At 36.2% G+C, this 21,322-nt stretch overlaps 1 protein-coding gene across 3 annotated transcripts in view; it reads left to right on the top strand.

Moving 5' to 3' along the window:
* TDRD3 (tudor domain containing 3) overlaps positions 1–21,322 on the top strand; it is a 120,779-nt gene that overhangs the window by 32,541 nt on the left and 66,916 nt on the right. For 2 of the 3 annotated variants that reach the window (XM_074815565.1, XM_074815568.1), the window contains exons 2-3: positions 15,167–15,251; positions 19,415–19,480. In XM_074815565.1, the coding sequence (XP_074671666.1) occupies positions 15,167–15,251; positions 19,415–19,480 (151 nt within the window). Of the gene's footprint in view, positions 1–15,166; positions 15,252–19,414; positions 19,481–21,322 lie in introns of those variants that run through there. The other variant, XM_074815567.1, reaches the window with a different exon arrangement.

Genomic DNA, 21,322 nt, shown 5'->3' with positions numbered 1-21,322 from the left:
TTAAATTTTCAGTGTTTTTATAAACAGACAAAATAGGATGACAAGCAACCACAAACAAATTTAAGAAACAAGGCATGACAAGTTTTGACAAGGAAAGAGCAGCACTATCTTGTATCTTTAATGAAGCTTTTGGGGTTTTTTAGGTACTTAAGAGAAAATGTAGTTTATATACAGCAGACACAGTTGCTTGTAAAATGTGGGATTACTTACCGTATGAGACAGTATCTAACCTGAAGGGTTGCAAGCACTTCAGCGGTAAGTCTTTAGAATTTAAATTGAACTTTGAAAAGGGTGTGGAAGGGAAACAAAGGCAATGTATTTCGATAGGTTTAATGCAGATTATTGGTGGGTGTAGGTAGGATTAGTCACCTGCATATTGTAGGGTTCATAAGCAGTTCTTGAGAAAAATATTTTGAGGGTTTTTTTCTGTTTTGTTATACACTGTACAGAGTATGATGGAGTATCATGCTGTTGAATAGGGTATAGAAAGCAACCGTTCTGGTTGTATGGTGTTTGTAAGATACCTGAAAATGTTCTTTCACTTTGGTCAGCACTGTAAGGCATTAGCTGGAGTTAGTGTCCAGTTTGGGTACAGCACTACATGAAAGATGTGGGGAGAAGGGAAGAGAGGAAAAAGAAGTCTTAAGTAGAGAACTAGAAAACAACATGGCCTTTTAGGGAAAGGCTAAAAGAGTTGGGGTAGACTCATTAAAAAAAGAGAAGCCTAGGAAATTCAAGTCTTCAGATATTTAAAAACTATGTTCTCCTGTCATAGCTGTCTATAATACTTTAAGGGCAGTAATGATCAAGGTGTGGTCAAGGAACGTACACTTGACTTGTACACCTACTTCTGCACCTACCTCTACAAAGTATATTTGGGTAGATGTATTTTGCTTGTAGGATTGATGTGTGACCAATACTGAAAATAAAACCAGTGTTGAGTAGATTATTTGCTATATGATTTATAGGCAAGCAAAAAAATCCTGTATATGCAAGTGTAATAATGCTGCAGTAGCATGGAGAACAGTGTACTTTCATGGAAATGTATTTACATCATGGATCATTTATCTTCTCTGAGAATATTGTAAACTGCCCATTTGAAAGCTGTCTTGTCATATCTCAGTCATAAAGCCCCGGTATCGTACATGTCTTCTTGTGTATTATTACATGAGATCAGCTTACATTTTTTAGCAGTCCTTCAGTTTGAGAGTAAGAACTGTTTAGATCCATGGGGAGGAGGAAGATAGGAGAGGGAAAGAAATAGAAACGAACTCTTTCACCGTTAAAAGTGCTATGTATGCTTATCTTACGGCTTCAGTTATTTTAGATAAATGAGAAAACACATTATCCTCATGGGTTAATTAAAAATGTTGACAAATAATGGCTGTACTTATGATGTCAGTATTTGAAGACAAAATAAAAAAAAGAAAGAGAAGCAGGCTAGAAAGGATACCATTTACAGAGATCCTTGCCTTTGTAGCTGTCATTGGTAAGGTGAAATCTCAAAACATATAATAAGGTTTTGCAGAAGTTATTACCTAGTGCTGATGATAAGCTCAATTACTTTCCCAGTATTAGCTTTGAAGTTCAGAAGACTGAAGTAAAAACATTGATTTTGATGATTAGGAAGTATTTATAAAAACAATTAATGGACTTCAGGAATAACAATTTAATGATTATTTTATGAGGGGAAAAAATTGGTGTTTGACTCATGTTTGTGTTTGCTACAGCTGTTTTTTCCTTTGTCTGAATGATAGTATGGTTGATGGAATTTACTTTTTGCTGCCATGCTTCATGTTTCAAGTTTTTAAATGTTCTGTTTTGTTTTGGCAGAAAACTAGTTGTTGTCTGATGGTAGACTTGGCTTTTCTGTGCAGTGGAATGCCGGAAGCATCACTGCCTCACTTTGTACCTTGCAATAATAATTTGGCATAAACGCTGTAATTGCTGTATTTACCTTCATTTTATAAGCTGGAAAAACATAAATTACATGAATTTAGAAGTAAGTAACATCAGTTTGAGTGCAGGAGGAATAGAGAAACAGTACTAAATTGGTTAAAAAATGAAATAACTAAGGTGTTTGTGGAACTATATATTGACAAATACATGCTTATGAAGATGCAACCCAAAATGTGACAGCAAGATAATGATTTAAAATTTATGCTATTTTATGGCCAGTCAAGTTCTTGTCTGTCATTTTTATGTCATCAGGTTACTGCTGGTAATACTTAATTACTCAAGAGCCTTACTATCATCTCTTTCCACATCCTAATTCTAATCCTGCCTTTCTTGTGTCCCTGTCTTGAATAAGAGAATGGTTTCTGTGGACGAAGGGCTTGTGTCGTCCAATTAGAGCCATCAAAGATGGTGATTTTAGGAGTGCTCTGTGTCATTAAATTGTAGACTTCTATCATTTAGTCAACTAAGTGGTGGTGGTATCTTAATTTTGGATGATTGATGGTGTTGGTAGACTGAAATGAATTGCTGTGTTCCCGCCAGGTATTGAGCAAAGCGACCTTAAAAAATCCAGCCAAATAAAGTCTCTAAATATCAATTGTAAAATTACATTCAGATTCTTAGAAGTGGTTATATAACACTTAGAACTCGTAGTTGTCACTGGTTTGGGGGGAAAAAATCAGTATTGGTAACACAAGAGTGAATTGCCTACATTTATCTACGTGATAGTTTCTTACAGATCTGTTTCAGTATTGGAGGCACTATTGATTCTCAACTCCTTCCCAAGTCATTAGTTGATGAAAATAGGTACTAAGTTCCTGTACAGTAAATTAACACTTCATTAGTTGTGTTGTATACGCTCAGACCTGGTCTTGTTTAATTCTTGGCTGTCTTATTATAGATAGCTGAGCTCTGTGATCTGTCATGTAATCAGCTTGGTTACACAGAGGCCACATACATATCAAGTGTTTGCTGTATGTCTTATAAATGTGAGTAAATTTGGATACTGAATTATAAAAGAATTGTAACATTAGAAGACATATGCCTTGAACTTGTGCTGAGGCAGCAGTACAAACTATACCACTTCATGCTCTCGGAAAGATGGAAAACCTACTGCATAGAGTATTAGATGTATTCTGAACTGGGATTTGGTATCTTTACCTCTGTTTACCAGTATTAGCAACTGACTTCAAATTTCTCTTGTACTTAAATGTAAAATGTTTATGTTAATTAAGTTATTTGCTAAAGGATTACCAAATTAATTTATAGAAGCTAAATAGCTTTTCCTCCAAGGTATGAAAGAATCAAAAAAACCTACTGACCTGAAGGGCTGACATCTGTGAAATTGTGCCATAATTCCAGTTGAATTTAAAACTGTGGAAATAAAAGTAAATATATATATATATATATATATACACATATAAGTCCAACATGGAAATACAAGTAAAATGCATTAAATGAAGACAGCATAACTTTAGGTTAGTTATAACTAAGCCTGTATGTTTGCATATTAAAATGTAGTGTTCAGGTACAGTTGCAAAGTGGATTGAGTTCTTGAAATAACAGAAAGGTTGATTGGAAGACATCCCTGAAAGTCATCTTTATTAAATCTTTTGCGCCAAGAAGGACTCTAGATCAGCTCAGCTGTAGCTTTGCCTAGCTGTGTCCTGAAGAAGTCCGAGGACAGAGGTTCTGCAACCACTCTGGGGAACCTGTTTCACCACAAGTCACACAGTGCAGCACAGAAAGTCTGCATTAAAAATTAAACAACTCATAATTTTCAGCTTTTATAACAAAGTTATGTGCAGCAGCACTGTTGCTTAGTAATTCTGATTTGATTTGCGTTGTTTTATAATGTTGTATTTTCTGTTGTTTTGAAAACAGATCCTAGTATTCTTTGTGTGTTTTGGACTGCTCCTGAGCCATGGGCTAGTGTCCAGAAAATAACCACATGACTGCATGGTTTTCCTGAATGATAACTAAGAGCTCAGGACTGTGCATGTTGCATTACGGTTGTTGTCTTCTCCTTGTGCAGTACTTTGTATTTATTAATGTTGAAATTCACCTTGATGTCTTATCCTATGGTCACAGAGGGCAGTAAACTTTACATTTTGGTGTCATCTAGAACTATGCATAATCATCACCAACTGCCACGTTGCTGTCCAGTCCTTTGTCTTAATGTTTGTGATATGCAGTGCCGACCAATTGAATATATCCACTGTCAACTAATCTTCTAGAAGACGGACTGTTTTATTTATACCATTCCTTTGCAATCTTTCAGTATGTGTGAAAGGATTCTTCTTTCTTTTTGTGCCTTAACATTTCAGTCTCTTCGAGAACCTTTGGTTACAGATTTTACCAAAGCTATTTCAACAACAGTCCTTCCGCCCCCTTCTCCTTGCCTCCTTCCCCCTCCACTTATTTTCTTCATCTTTCAGAGGAGTCTAATAGCTGTGGGTGGGATATCTTCTATCTGCCAGAAGTATCGTCTTCACCCGAAAGCTCACAGGGTTCTCATGAGCCTACAAATTCTAGTCTCTGTTATAGCTTATATGAGTTTGCACATAAGAGTCTATATAACTCATAGGATTTCATGTGATTGCTCCTTTTAAAAATACTGTGTGATGTTTTACTGTTTACCATTCTTCTGGTAGAGGTGTTGATATAAATCATGTCAGCAGTTTCGTATTTTGGTTCTTGTAGAGCTCCTGGGTGAATACCTGCTGGTCCTGGTGGTTTTTGTTGTCATTGCTGTATTTATTCTAAGACCTTTTAAATTGTAATATCAGTTTGAGAAACTTTCTTAGATACTTATTTTAGCAATAACTTCAGTTTGGAAACCTTCCAAGTCTCTGTTGTAGAGATTTAGTTTAGAAATAAATTAAAAAAACCCCAACCTTATATATTATATAGCTTTTTCTTTCTTTTTCAATCTTTTTGCATCTCAGTCATTTATTAGCCTTGTCATCTGTCAGGCTTCTTGCATCTGCTTTGAAATGTCTTTATTATTAGCTTATATCAAATTAATCCTCCAGAATATTTTTGGTTAGTCTTTCTTTTGACTTCTTTTTTGTTTTGTTGGTATAATTAACCTCCCTTCTTCCATTGAAGCACGTCCATTAATTTTTGGGCTTTAAATATAAATTCACTACCACTTTACTGTTTTGCCTAAGTTATCAGTAATAATGGGCTTGGAATAAAGTTCTCTGGGAAGTCACAGAAATATGAAACATGTTTTTTCTTTTTCTTTTTTTTTTTTTTTTGTATCATGACATAATAATTCCTCACAATTTAAATTTTTATAGCATCTTAAGTACCTAATTTTTCCAGAGCGTTTGGCTCTTTTCTTGAACCATGATAGCAACTCATTCTCTGTAAAATTCTGTATATAACTACCTACATGGTGAAGCAAGAGCTGTATACATTTTTAATCTTCGCAATAAGAAGATAGTATGCAGCCACTGAAGCAGAATAGAGTTCTCAGTTTGACTTGGACACTCCTAGTCATAGTGGTGAAATAAATGGTTTCTGTGTCTGCATTTCAGTGTGATTGATGATTACTTTTGGGTTATGGAACTTGGTTGGTTACTTCCAGTAGAGAAGGTTACGCTCTGTGTCTCCTGTGTTCATGTGGGACTGAAGAAGTGGAAATACAGTCATGGGTGAGACGGGCAAAAGTTCTTTCTAGACTGATGCTAAGCAGCTGGTGATTGCAGTCTTTTATTTGGGGAAAATTCTGTTCTCTTTCATCCTTTCAATCCACTTAATTCCCTGCTTCCTAACAAGTGCTTCAGATTTTGACATCTTTAATATGAAAAATTTATACTTTGTTAGATAACTTTTGAATGTAAACCACCTGTCAAAGTATTTATCAGTAGCTTTTGCAGTTGTTTTAGAGTTGAAGATAAAATGGTTGTTCACTTATGTAAGCTTTTGAGGGTAGTTACCTTTGCATATACTCAGTGTTGCTAATGCAATTTAAAAGTATATTACAAATAATACCCTAAAAGTGCAGCTGTACAATTATTAAAACCTACCACATGCAGATCTGACAACTTAATTTGTAGCTTTTATCCTGTCCTTCAAGTGATTTCTTACCCTGTTTACAGATGCCAGTGAAAAGAGATGAGCATTACAGCATTCAGTGAAGGCCATCTAATTTGAGCTTTTTGAAAGCATAAGGAAGTAAATTCAACAGCTGTGCAGCCCTTTCAGAGAGTACCCTGCTTAGTAGTTTCTTGTCTATTCAAGTGAGGCTTCTCCACATGCATTTCTCCCTTTCCCAGTCGCTTGCTTGGAGAAGAATGGTGGGTGTCCTGAAACCAGCCTCTTGTAGGACTGTGTGATAAGACATACTCTAGTTTCTAGGTTTTTTGACTCTCATTCAGGGCTTTACAAGTGATAATTTTATGTTTTTCTGTTGGGAACTGAGATTATAAAGGAGAGTTGATTCTGGTTTTTAGTTTTGCTTACATAGTTTAGATAAAGCATTTGGTGAGTGAAAAATATTACATTTGGGAAAGAGCAAGCATAGTCTGAGATTTTTGATGGTTGCATTACTGGAGATGGGTAATGTGGCTGTAAAGGTGTTAGCAAGTTCTATGTTCGGTTCAAGCACAAAGTTTTTCTTAACTTTTCTATTGTGAAATGCTTGTGAAATATGTGCTGCCAGTCTCATTGTATAGTTTTAACTTTTTGTGTTTTTAAAAAAATAAAATTTCATTCCCAGCAGTAGGAATTTTATAGAAGAAAATAGACTTGCAAAAAGCATTCATCACACTACATACCACACTATGGGAAGTACTACTATAAAGACCTTACTAATGTCTTAAAATGCACGTTCTTTGTGTAAGAACTTCATGAAGAGTATGCTGAAAACTTGTTTTGATACTAAATTTTTGGAACAGAGTAATTTCAGGGAGGCTGGAGGGAAAAAAATCCCAATAAATGTGCGGGTAATTAAAAAGATCAGAGTGGTGTGTGGGTCTAGGGAGGTGTGAGAGGGAATGATGGACTGTCAGGCTAACCTAATAATAGACTTATAATTCTGTTTGCATGTCAACTCTCCAGTTCTGGTAGGAGGGGGAGGAATTGACTGTGCAGCAGGGTCAGGTAGACTGGGTGGGGAACACTAGGTTCCTGAAGGAGCAGCACAGTGTGTGCTCACCTTGGGCCTCACCATCAGATGCTGGACTAGGATTGCTTATGCAAGAAGTAATTTTTGTAGTGTTCAGTATTGCATATGTTAAGGACTGTAATGCTCTTAAACTGTATCCCATTCTGCTCTTAAACTTTATCCCATTCCTACTGAAAATTTCATGTAGAATAAACCCAAGAAGAAGCTGATACGTTGCGTTTGTTTAAAGCACTGCACTTCCCCCCCCCTTCCCCCCCCCTTCCCCCCCCCTTTCCCCCCCACCCCCCTTTTTCACCCCCCTCTTTTTTTTTTTTTTTTTTTTTTTCCCCCCTTTGGCTCTGAGTATTTGCTGTGCTTTCCTTAGTTTGACATTTCACTGACAAAATAGATTTTGCTGCTAGATAATTAACTTGTGTTTGCTTCCCCACATTTAAAAACGGGGAATGGGCAGTAATGACAGAATTCTGTTTATACTATGTAATGTAAAATAACCACCCTTTTTTTTGTTTTGTTCTAAAAAGACATTGTTTTCCTTAGCTGGTGTTTTTATTGAAAGTCAAGTGGCATTAGACATCTGAGAGATGTTTAGGCCTTAAATTTTGTCAGCTAAACATGTGAGAACATGAGCTTGGGAATGAATATTTTATGAATTCCTTTCTGGGATTTCAGCTTGACCTGGGTTGGAGACTGCTCTTAAGAAAGTGGCGTATTCCCAAGGAGTAAAAAGTTTGGTAGCTGGGATGCAAGTTTAACTGCCCAAGCAACTGAAGTGCTGTAGTTGCTGTGCACCAGTTTTATGAAAGTCAGTAACATTTTAAAGATAGTACCTTGGTGTGTGTTCATCTAAATGCTTACTTAGTTGCATCCAAAATTCTGTAATTCTCAGTGTGCTTTCTGGATGGTGCAAATAGGTTTTTGCTAGCATAATTCCACTTAAAACTTAGTGATATAATACAGTACATTATATTATTTTAACGTTTTGGTTTTGCATCTTTAAGGAGTGAAATGAGGAAATAGTTGAATTAAGTTCCTGTAAAGCAATTGTAAAACTGGTTTGACCATACTAGGAAGAGTGGCTACAAATGGTTCACTGCCAAAATCCAAGGCTGCATGAAGACATCTTCTAGGTCAAGTTTTATTTGATACTGTCATTAAACACCTGGATGATGGAGCATGAAGTGCTAAGCTTAAACACAAGATAAAGGCCCTTAGGAATGGGAAGCTGTGAGTGGTCAGGGTCAAAGTTCAAAGTGATGTTAACAAATTGGAGGAAGTGATAGACCAAAACCACACTCGAATAGCAATAATCATCAGTGTAAGTACGAGATATAGAGGAAGATATACCAGATGTACAAGATGTAGGAAGTAAGTCTTTAAATGTGATTGCAAAAAGGAAAGGCACGATCTCATCATAGATGTGAAGAAAAGTAGAGGCAACAGAAAGCAATGCAGTGAGGTTAGACATTAGGAAAAAAGTCACTTCTCTGGGTGTGAGGATATTAATAGTAAAATTGCTGAGAATGCCACTGAATCTGCATTTGTAATTCCTTACAGACGTTTGCCTTGTGGATAAAGGAACAGTTGGCCCAAATTTTGGCAGGGTTTTTGAATCTTTCTGAAATACTCTGTTCTTTTTTACCCTTAATATCCACTTTATTTTGTCTAGTAGTTTGTGTAATACTACATTGTTCTTTAAATAAAAACCTTGGAAGTTGAAGGGAAGAACAGTGTCAGTTGCCTTCCCAGTATTGTCGTGCAGGTTACAGGGTATGAAGAAACTTTCTTTAAAATCTGAATTTAATATTTAGCATAATATTGTTTTAAGTGTGTCAGATTTTTTTTTTTAACAGCTCTAATGATAACCCCTCAGTAAAATTTGTAGCGTTGCAGTGTAGTTCCTTTATACAACGGAAATTCAGAATATTTTGAAACCCTATTAAGAGAATTCAGAAGTTTTTAAAATAGGCAATATAGGAGTTATGATTGTTCTTTTATGGAACAATACTGGCACCCAGTGGTGGTCTTGTACTAGTGCGTTCTTTGAGGTTGCACTGCTTTATTGTTAAAATTGCTCCCTTCTTTTGTGGTGTTACCAAGTATGAGAAATTTAAAAGCTTTCTGTGATTATTTTTTTTCGTTTAAAACCTTATCTTTCGTATGGCGTGATTGTATAAATCTGCTTTCTTAGCGAAGTAGTGGAAGCAACATTCTGATTTCTGCATACTTGCATTGAAAATAGCTATATAAAATTTACCATAAAATGTCAACGTTGTTTCATGTGTCTGGCACTGAATTACAAGAAGTACTGTTAGCGCAGTTTGTGTTTTCTGCTAGTACCACAGTGATTCTATGTAGAGTTATGAATCTGAAATATGTAAATTTTATAGAGCATGTTTATTAATATTAATTTCCCATATTTACTACTTTCCTTAAAGAAAGCTTCTCCTTCATAAAATGTTAGTTGTACAGATGATAGAAGAAAATTACAGAGGATTTCTAGAAAAATGTAATACAGGATAGAAAAAGAATGGAAGATTGAAGATTTGTGTTTGAGCATGAACTCTTAATTACAAATAGAGAAAACCTGCTTTTCAAGAGAGCTGCTTGTGAAAATATTACTAGGCAAGTTGTTTACATGGTGAGTTTAAGTCTAGAATAAAGCTCTTTAAACCTTTTAAAGTGTGTGTGCGTGTGTGTGCATGTTCATGTTTGTCTGCAGATCAAGTAATTGATCCAGTGGTATAGAGCAGACAAGCAAAAATGCATCTTCCTTCGATACCACCGATTTCTTCAGTGTTTCAGACATAGGTGATAATAGGGTAGTAGTACAAATATCTGTCTCTTTAGGCCACGTCAGGTATAATTTGTTCTTGATGAAGTAAAGGAGAAGATAAAATGAGATAAGTAGAGGTGCAGGAGAGATTGGTACTACAGCGTTACAGCCCTTAGCAATGGGAAATATTGAAGAGGAGAATGTGCACACCTATAATGTGCAAAAGTGGGTTATTAAATTGATATCATACTTGATATGAAGGAGCAGTGGGAAAACAGCTCTGCCTGTCACTGATGTAATATGTTTTTCTGTGTAGTACAAAGGAAGACTTACTGAAATCTGTTTTTCCTAGAAGCTTATTGAGAACATTGTGACAGAAAAATTGCAGATTTGGATTTATATGTGAGTGGTTCACATAGAAAATGCTGATTCGTTACTAATGGTTTTGTTTTAATGTTTCATTTGAAGGTAAGGTAAGAATCTAGGTACTTTCTATGAGGTGTTCTTCTGACAAAAGCTGTTGCTAAGAGGATTGTACTGCTACATGTCTCAGATGAGTGGAGCTGGCGGGGGGGAGGAATAGGTGAGATATCCCTCGGGTTTCAGCAAGCATAATGTGGAAGAATTGCAGTAGAAGCATTTATTTTCCTCTCTTATGGTCTCCTCTCTCAAGAGAATGCTCTACAAATAACCATCTCAACCATTTGCAGCAGCTTTGTGCCCTTTTGGTTGTAAACTGTTGTGGGTTTTTTTAAAATTTTTAATTTGTATTAATGTTCCAAGGCCACAAAATCCCCATGTGACTCATTCAGCATTACTTGCTATAAATCCTTTTAAATCAATTGAATTGTCTGCATTACTTCAATTTATAACTTTTGAGATAGTTTTAAAACATGTGCAAGAGAGAAGTCTAGTGATTACTTTTTTTCTTGAAAACCAAAGGTGCTTGCAATATATGTTATTCTAGTTACCAGTCCTCATAGAGGAAAGTTCAGTTTGGTTTTGTGTGGGGTTTTTTTGGTGGTGGTTTAAAATGTTTGGTTTTTGTTATTTTTTTTTAATTTGCTCAAAAATATAAATATCTCTTTAGGATGCTCAAGATTTTGGTGGATAAAGCCAACGATTAAGCTGTTGGAACAAAATTGCCTACTCTTAAGTCTTTCAGGCTCGTCTTCCAGGGTAGTACTACCTGCATTGTATGTTAAAGAAATAATTTGTCTTGTTGCTGTCAGTGTAAGATGCTAATGGTTAGCTACTAGCTAGCCTTTACTTCTTGGAGAGCTTTGTGGAGCTTGGCTGCTTCTCACTCTATGCTTCTCATCCATTTATTTTACCATGTAGTTATTTGCTCCTTTGCCATAAGCAAAAGCACATAATTCTGAAATGTTTGTTCATGGAAAGGACCAAGGGAAATTTGTTGACTCTGGCAGCAGCATTTTGGTGCAGTTATTCCCCCTGTCCCTTTGCCTTTTAATGAAAAGGTGGGGGCAGCTTGGGGGGGGTGGAGGTATGGAGCGAAAGAATTGATGAGGATGCGCTTGTACAGCACTGCCAGGTACCTCTTGGGGACTGGGAGCTTGTGAGCTGCTTCCAGCAGTGCGGTCTGGTTCACTGGTGGTTTAGGATTGCTTCCTACCCCTTGGCAATAGGAAATGTGTTGTATTAATGTAATAGGATCACACTGTAGTTCACCTTTTGTTATCTAACGTTGTGATAGGTTGTGACATTTTGCAAAATGGACAGAACGGGTAATGTAGATGATGTGAGGAACTTGAATAAATATAATAGAGAGACAAAGCTGCGGGGCTGTTCTCTTTTGACTCCAGAGGTTTTTGCTGTCTTTTGGTTTTGTTCAGGGTCAGATTTTGTTTTACCTTCATCTAATACAGAGAAGGAAACAATTGACTGGCCTTACGCGGTAAAGGTCCTACCTGCAGCATATGACGTGCCCTTATTAAGAGCAGACAGAAAAAAGTACTCTGTTTCCTTCAGAGCCTGGAGAAAGAATTCAGATTTAATAATCCGTATGTTGTGGGGGGAAAGATTATGCCAGGTGAAGAGTTTATTTTGCCTGTTGTAACTCCCTTTTCATACTTGAGAGATACAGGTGTATGTTTTTCTGTATAAATACATTTATTTTAAAATAAAAATTTCCTAAAAATACTGTTGTGTTTGGGTTTTTTTTTCTGAAATAATTTGTGGGTCCATAGCAGGTAATATTCAAAACTAAAGTTTAGGTAGTTTTTATAGGAGTCTGTACAGGCAAGGAGGAGAAAATAAAATAATTTACTTTAAATGAGAACTTTCTGCAAGGTTGTAAAGAAAATCTAAACATGTATTTCGAGTGCTCGTTGCTGTATAAAGTAGTCTGTGTAAGGCAGTTATTAGGGCAAAATGGAAAAGGCTGACTTGATGTACACCAGTTCCAAGCTTCTGTTAAAGAAGGAGAAATCTGTGCTTTGACTAATTCTGGTGTACAGTGTTTCCTGGTTGTGATTTGTTCCCTGACAAATTCCTGACCATTCCTGATGAAATCTGCGCTTTTACATCCTGTTGCATAGAAGCGACACCTGATGCATTCCTGGAAAGCTTTGCTAATTTTGTTTTTTTCTCTGTTGAAGTTCTTCAGCATAGTTTTGCTGACGTAGTTGTTAATTTGATCTTTTTTCTTGAAAGTGGTTTTGATCCTGATCTTACGCATTTAAGTAATTTATGCTTTCATGTAATAAATATCTGTAAAAACCAAACCAACCAACCCCAAACTGTAAAATATTACCCACTTTGATGTTCACAGATTTTGATTTTTTGAAGACTATTTTAATAACCATGTTAACCAATCTTTTGCTGAAAAGCTTTAGTGTTTGCTTAAATCAAACTAACAGACGTCCCCAATGGCATTTCATGATTGGTGCCTCTGTTACATTGGCAGAGATTTCAGTCAGGTGGGCAATGTTTCTAAGTGCTGTTGCTTAAATTAGCACAGGTCAAAAATGAATAGTCTTTTCCAGTGGGTTTCTCTTTATTCTTCTCTGCCAAAAAAACCTCCAAAGTAATGAGACAAATTAAACAGAAAATTTATATATAAATTTATATATAAAAAGTTATAAACTGAAAATTTTGACTAAAGCAGAGTGGGATTTTGACAGCTGTGATTCAGTCTTCACTTGAAGTGAGAAAGTAAAACATGACTCAGCAGTGAATTTTGTGATAGCAGAATAAACCTTGTCCTATACAAGGAAAATTTAATTCTAGGTCAGATTCTTGTTTATTCATTCTCTGAAAACGTTTTTTTTCTTTCTGGAAAATGGTAGTGCTTAGATCTAAAAACTAGGCTAAGTAACTCTGTAAGAGAACTGCAGTCCTGCTAGCTTCAGTAAAATCGAAGAATGATTTCATTTATGTTAGGGGCAAAGGAGGAGGAATCTTTCCACAACTTGCTCGACAGTCTAAAACTCTGCTTATGGATTTTGTACTCCCTCTAACCCCTGGTGTTGAATTTATGTTCAGTTTTATGCTGAAGATAACAGAAGGTAAACTTGCAGAGTTCATGATACTGCTCTTTCTAGGAAGTCTGTTGGTGTAACTAAACCACAGTTGAAGCCTTGAGAGTAGGATAGTGCCTGTTGGATCAATCTGTTCTAGTTTCCTCTGGCACAGAGTGGGAATGCTGTTCTGCTTCACCTTTTGACTCTAGCTAATGGGATCTCCTAATTCACGGTAGTTACCTGAATCTTCACAGCCATGGTACTTGAGCTCAGAGTCACTCAGCTGGGAGATCCTGCATTCCCATGCAAGCCACTGAATCTTGCCACCTTATTCTTCCCAAGTGTCTACCTTTTATATAAAAAATAGGATTGTTTCTTCTTATGCTTTTATATATGCATTTAGTGCATCTGTGTTTTGGGTTGGTTTGGTTTTGTTTCTTTTTTTTTTTTTTTTGGTGATGATGGTCTGGTCCCTCAGGATTTGCTAGATGTCAGTGTCTGATACAGTTAAATCCCATAAAGTGTCTGGGTTAGAGCACAGCTGGGTTCATTAATCTGGGAACACTGGCAGGTCTGGAGAGATGATGTTAATGTTAGAAGCAAAAAAGCCTATCAAGTATACTTTCTTTTAAATGTTTTGCCTTGTTTATAAATTACACTGTGGATGTTATTTTCTTTAAAAAAAGGGGTTTTTTTAAGCACTGAGGAATATTTATTTTTAATATTTCTTAATGTATATTAAGCGTTCTTATATCATTCTTTTATTCTTTGGGGAATTGTGATTTCTTGGTAGGTATCTATTTAAATGTTATTTGGGCAAGTACTGTGTTTCAGACTGATTATCTAGCCAATATCAATTATTTAATGATTTCTGTGATGTATTTAAATAAGAGCTGTGTAGAGAAGGCAGATTGCCAGCTACATAAAAACAGGGGCTGAGTAGAAAATATTAGGCAAAAAGAATAACAAATGTCACAGTTTCTGACCACTCAAGTTTAAAATTACGGGTTTTTTAAGTGTTTCTGGAGGTTAGAATAGGTCAGCCTTTTTGAACTGATTAGCTGAATCTGTTGAAAACTTACAATACATTTGTTCATCTGAAAACTAGGTATGCTTACAGAATTTTTGCAGAAAGATACTAATCCTGAACTACCACCATGAGGGTCACAAATGCTGTTTCCAATACGATTGTGGAGGAGATTTTCTATTCTTGTTTAAACTTTTTCACCATATTTGACTATTGATACACTGTAATGCGCTTCCATTTTTATCAGTTTCTTTGTAGCCCAGGCAAGCAAGAATGAGTTTTATAGGATGGCAGAGTTACGTGCCCCGGCCCTTGAGGGCTGAACTGTACAGTCTTGCTCTTTAGAAGTGGATGTGGTTGTATTTCATGTTGTGTGTGGGACGAGTTTTTTTTGTTTATTTCGTTTCGATTTTTCCTTGCAAGTGCATGAGTGAAAGTCCGCCATTTACATCAAGTAAAGCCCAAATGGTTGATTTTGAAACAAGGTTCCTGTAATTTGCAGGGAGCAGGCATCACCTGGTGTTACCCTGTTCAACATAATTGGGATGATGACTGTTACTTTTTGAGTAGAGTTTTTTGTTTGTTTGTTTATAAATTATGGAAGAAGAAATCTCTTAATCTGAGTGTAAGGAAACTGGTTACATGACAAAATTTTCAAAGTATTTTGAAATCTATGCTTCACCAGCACAAAAGATACAAACTAAAGACAATAATCTTATAAACAGAAAAAATGTTTGCCTAATAGATACGTCACGTGATATTCTAATATTATTTTTTTTCTTTAACAGGTATCTTTCAGATGAAGGAATTGAAGCTTGCATAAGTTCCTCTGAAAAAGTTAATACAAATGACATTATCCTAGTTGCCCTTAATGTAAGTTATGATTGTGAAAACTTTTGTCTGACAAATCATGCTAAAAATGATATATCTAATGGCTCAAGTGTAGGTCTGTGTGGCTAATTAAGTGTACTCTTGTCTGTGTGATTTTACGTAAAGGACTCCCCTTGTGTGTATGAGTTGTGATTTTTATTTGGAAATAACACTTATTCCAAACTGTGAAACCTGGAGGAGAAAAATGAACGTAATTTGCAGTAGCAAAATGTTTTCATGTTTATGAAATGTAAATCTGAAGTCAAAGTACAAGCAGTAATAAAATCAGAAGTGCTATGTACTGACATGAGTATGAAATTGTAGTACAAAATATTAGTTTGTTGGGATGAATAAAACACCCTTACTTACTTTGACTTCTGGACGTGATATTCCTTAAAGCATATTGGCTGGATGGCCGGGCCCAAAGAGTTGTGGTGAACGGAATTAAATCCAGTTGGAGGCCGGTCACGAGTGGTGTCCCCCAGGGCTCGGTTTTGGGGCCACTCCTGTTTAACATCTTTATTGATGATCTAGACGAGGGGATCGAGTGCACCCTCAGTAAGTTTGCAGATGACACCAAGCTGGGTGGGAGTGTTGATCTGCTCGAGGGTAGGGAGGCTCTGCAGAGAGATCTGGAGAGGCTGGAGCGATGGGCTAAGGCCAACTGTAGGAGTTTCAATAAGGCCAAATGCCGGGTGCTGCAGTTGGGCCACAACAACCCCCAGCAGCGCTACAGGCTTGGGGAGGAGTGGCTGGAGAGCTGCCAGTCAGAGAGGGACCTGGGGGTGTTGATTGACAGCCGGCTGAACATGAGCTAGCAGTGTGTCCAGGTGTCTAAGAAGGCCAATGGCATCCTGGCTTGTATCAGAAATAGCGTGGCCAGCAGGGACAGGGAAGGGATCTTACCCCTGTACTCGGCACTGGTGAGGCCGCACCTCGATTCCTGTGTTCAGTTTTGGGCCCCTCACTACAAAAAGGACATTGAATTACTTGAGCGTGTCCAGAAAAGGGCAACGAAGCTGGTGAAGGGTCTGGAGCACAGGTCTTATGAGGAGCAGCTGAGGGAACTGGGGTTGTTTAGTCTGGAGAAGAGGAGGCTGAGGGGAGACCTCATTGCCCTCTACAACTACCTGAAAGGAGGTTGCAGAGAGCTGGGGATGAGCCTCTTTAACCAAGTAACAAGCAATAGGACAAGAGGTAATGGCCTCAAGTTGTGCCAGGGAAGGTTTAGACTAGATGTCAGGAAGTATTTCTTTACAGAACGGGTTGTTATTAGGCAGTGGAATGGGCTGCCCAGGGAGGTTGTGGAGTCCCCATCCCTGGAGGTGTTTAAGAGTAGGGTCGACATAGCGCTGAGAGATATAGGGATAGATGGGAACTAGGTTAATGGTTGGACTAGATGATCTTCAAGGTCCTTTCCAACCTAGATGATTCTGTGATTCTGTGATATTCAAACTAATGGTGAATTTTCCTGTGACATGTACATATTTATGTAACTACAAACAGATTTTTTGATTTACTGTAGAAATCTGCATTAGCAGTTGTTATTCCTGGCAACAAATACATACAACAATAGACAAGATAAGAGAAACAATTTGGAAGCAATACACCTTAATACTTTTAAGGACTTAAGAAAAGTGTGCGTGTGAACTCCTGGTTTTCAGCATTCTAGTATACGCATTGTTGGTTTGGTAAACATGAGTAAGTCAGCTCTCTTTCAGTAGCAATGAAAAGAGGGCAGCTACTTAATCCATGTATTTGATACTTATTTTTGATAGATTCTGTCAGAATCATAAGGGAGAGTTTTGAGAATTTTACATGTTTTTTTGTTTAAAACTTCTCAGTCATCCATACTCAGAAGTTTTAAAGCTTGTATGCACTGTATATGGATTTATGTGAACTTTGTCCTTTGTAATAACTATATGTAGTTCCAAGGGGAAAAACAATCTAGTAGAGCACTTGAGAGAAGTATTCTTTCTTAATGAAATTGTGAATGAGATTTGTTATGGAATATTTTGTCCATCTTTGAGATTCAACCACTGTTGGTTTAAGATGATACTCTGAAAAAAATATCCCTTCTGCTCCTTTCATTTATTCTTGGAAGCATATGTTCGATCACTCATATGTATGCATGCACCAATTCATGTAATGAATTTGAAAAGAGGTAAAGTAAAATTATAATGCAAAAATGCAAAGAATGTAATACAAAACATGCGGAGGGTAAACATCTGGTTTCTGGACTGTAGTAGTATGCCTATATATATCTGAGAATGCTTTACTGCTTTATAAAAACAATGAAATACTTCCAAGTTGCTGGGTATTACCCTGAATGTAATTATATGCTGGAACAAGTACTAACATGATAATTTGTGCATGTATGTGTTGTATTCCCAGTTTGTTTGATAGATAATAAAAATAAAATAAACCAGAAATGTTATGCAAGTACTTCAAAGCCAATTTAAATTGCTTATCAATGTTTTTGTCATTAAATCAGTTGTTTTGATACCTAGAAGATTGAGTGTTGGGTGAGTAGGGAATAGCAGTGTGACTTGAAGGACAGGATAACAGTGACTTTAGATTCCACTTCTTACAAATTCACAAATTCTTTCTTTGACTGCTAGAGACATATTTCAGGCAGAAGAAACCAAGAAGTCAGCTGACTTTTTGTGTGTGTGTGTGTGTGTGTGTGTGAATTGCTTAAATAAGTATGAAATAGACATAAATGTACCTTCAGTCCTTCAAATGTTTTTATTTTGTGTAAGATCTTGCAAAGCATTTGTAAAAGTTGTGTCCCATTCTGGCTGCTGTGATTGCAAAGCACCTTGCTGGAGACTTGTCAATTATATGGATATGGAACATGTGGGAACAGTTTATAGGAGCCTGTGTGCTATTCAGAGATAAATAGCTGACAGATGACTGATCAGTTCCCTCAGGTGGACTCAGATTGAAAACTGAAAGTGCTTTCTTATCGCTATCCATGGCTATCTTGTGCAACAGAAAGTGGGTTGAGTACTTATCCACTCTGCAGATACTTAAATACACTAAAAGAGAATCCCTACAACTAGTTTTCTATTGGTTAGGGTACCAGTGTTTCTTGCTGAAAAACAGAATAAACCACTTGTTTACAATGTTTTAGATACTAAAATATAGTGCTGCTCAGTTCTAGATTAGGATGCCAGAACAGTAGTCCATTGGCATATATTGATGGCAAGTTAGTGTGCAAGTTCTAGTAGTAATTATATTTAGCCCTTATTCTTTTGGAAGTATTTAAGATCATCATAAAAAATTAGGGTTTTCAGCTTCAGTACAGTAATCTGCACCAGCATGTTCTATTTAAAACAACAGGCTTATTTCAGGCAATGACGTTTAGAAAACATAGGTGTTTTAGGCTGCTTTGCTGTGCTTTATTTTTTCTCTTAACACATATAAATGTGTAAAATAACCTAATGTGTAAAGTCTAATTAGTTTTTAGTGCATTTATTATTTTCACATGCTGCACCTTTAGCCATCCAGTGCATCCTTTTGTCACACATCAACCTGGTTGATACGCTTGTCCAAACAGTGTTAGGCGAGGAACGTGCTTTTGTGGAGATTTGTTCCTTTGGTCATATGAATTCTTTAGTTTAATGTTGTCGGTAGCCATGTTGCAGAGTTGCTGAATAATGTCATGCAGTTGTCTACCTCACTTCCAAAAGAAGTAATCAGACATTTAAGTTGAAAAGCATTTAATAGAAATACAATGTAAGCTTTTACTCCAGGTATAATTGCAAAACTCATACTAACCCTTTATGAAGGATATGTGCATGTAAAAACACCCAAACTAAAAATGCATTTCGCTAAGCACCAGATGGAGAGTGAAGATACTTTACCTCTATTAAACCTCAGAGTTATGTCTAATAATTGAACATTATAGTTTTATAATACAGCATTATAATCATCTTTGAAAATGTGATTAAAACAAGAATATAATTTAAAAAACAAAAGTATTTCTTTTGTAAACTCTTCTAGTTGTTGATTTTTTTCATCATATACAGTTAGACTTTTTTGTAGTCTGGAAAGAGTTGGCATTATGGAAGAAATACCCTTCTTTTTCCGATTTTATGATAGTTCTTTCTGAAACAGGATATTTTAAGTTAATACTCTCTTTTCTTCTGTATTAATTTCAGACAGATTTAAGAACGATTGGCAAGAAATTCCTGCCCAGTGACATCAGTGGTGGAAAGGTGGAAAAGGTAGACAATATTTTTCCTTCAATTTTTCTGTGTTCTGTGATTTCTGTGTGATAACAACCTTCTGTGGTGCATTAGTCTGGTTTTGTGATTATTTTGCATACAAAATAACCCAATATTTGAGTATGTGATGGGATAAGTATACAAACATATTAGTTTGCCCATAAAGAGAGGACTCTTATTTCCCAATTTTGAAATGCTTAAATCAATGGGAACTGTCCTAGCAACTTAATCTTATCTCTCAGAAGTCATTTAACCTGTTTGATCGTGACATGGTGTCAGACGTTCATTTTTTTCCCCTCCTTCATTCTTGCAAGGGCAACAAAGCAGGTTAGTAATAAAGCAAAGCAGCTGTATGGTTATGATGCATAGTGATACATGTTGATGCTGTATTACTTGACTTACTGATATACATGATCATAACTGTACACTTTATATAGGACCTATAGTACTGTGTATCCTATAGGTTATGTGGATAAACCATGTTAGATGTTATAACACTTTATATGCTACAGAATAGTATTATACTTGAAACTTGGATGTGCTAGATTTTTAACGTGTGTTGTATGTTTAGATAAAAAATAAATTTGGCCCCTTCAGTACCCCCTTCCTGGTTTCTTCCTTACATGCAGTTAAGAGTGGATAAATGAAGGAATTTTATTTTAAACCTAGTAGTAGTTCTCAGTTCAAATAGTTATCCCTAACTTCCAAATACTGACAGTCTGTATCACTGTTGTGAAAGTTCTGGGAAAACAAATTTCATTACTGTTGAAATTCAAATAGTGATAAATCAAAGCAGGCTTGTTCTAAGAAAGCAAGATTGATGAGAGAGGCTGTTAAGAGCTGTTCGTTTGGTTTTTTTTTCCCCCCCCCCTGCTGGTGCTATTGTTTAAATGGAGTGGTGACTGCTGTAAACACTGACTTATACAAGAACAGCAGCAGGAATATTATTGTTGGATATCAAAAGCATACTTGAGAGATGGTGTATTGCAGGATCATAGTTTTTAGCCAGGCAGCAGTCTGTTCATGCAACATACTACTTATTAAACTAACTTTCTGGGAAAAGTTTTGTTAAGTTCTTATGTGGAGCTGTGTTTTTTGCATGTATCACTTAAAAAATCAGGGTGGTATTTTATGAAACTGATTGTTTACCTGTTTAGGTTTCTGGATAGCATACTGCTAAAGATACTTCAGTGCTTAAATAATTTGATTATCATTTCAGTGCTAAAAGAATTTGATTTAGCTGTTTCTTATATCTACAATTTAAATTTTTTTCTTCCTCTTCATTATTCTGTTTTTGAAATATGGAAAACAAGCAAAATAATTGCTTTTTGTCATCTGTTTTTGCTCTGTTCGTTTCTCAGTTGCTTAACTGGAGTATTACTGAATTTTGCATTTTAGATCATGTAATATTCACATGGTCCAAATGTATTTGTTTTAAATGTAATTCTCCAGAGTATTAAGGTTGTATGTGTGGTAATGCTTGCCTTATGTAGTTTTGCTGTTGAAACATGATTTCAGTTCAAAGTGATTTCAGTAGTGCTGGTTTTTTGAGTTTTGTTGCATTATGGTAGGATTTCTTTAGAGGTAGTTTGTTCAGTTTTCATTCATCACTTGGACAAGTTAGTTACTAGATATATTTTCATTTCCTTTAGAGAGGATGTTTTCTAAACTTTTGTTGTCATTATGTAGTTCAGGTGGTCAATTAAAGGTGGAAGTGTCATTAATTTCCTCAAAGATTTGATGGATGTTACATGTAAGAATCTACTTACATGCTTTAAAATGTTTGCTTCTAGTTTAGCAGTTCAGGGTCACCACTTGTGTTTTTTCATGTTTCTCAATTCA

This window comes from Strix aluco, chromosome 2, assembly GCF_031877795.1.
Source record: "Strix aluco isolate bStrAlu1 chromosome 2, bStrAlu1.hap1, whole genome shotgun sequence".
Taxonomy (NCBI): Eukaryota; Metazoa; Chordata; class Aves; order Strigiformes; family Strigidae; genus Strix; species Strix aluco.
Note: the sequence above shows the minus strand (reverse complement) of the source record. Positions and strands in the feature narration are given on the sequence as shown.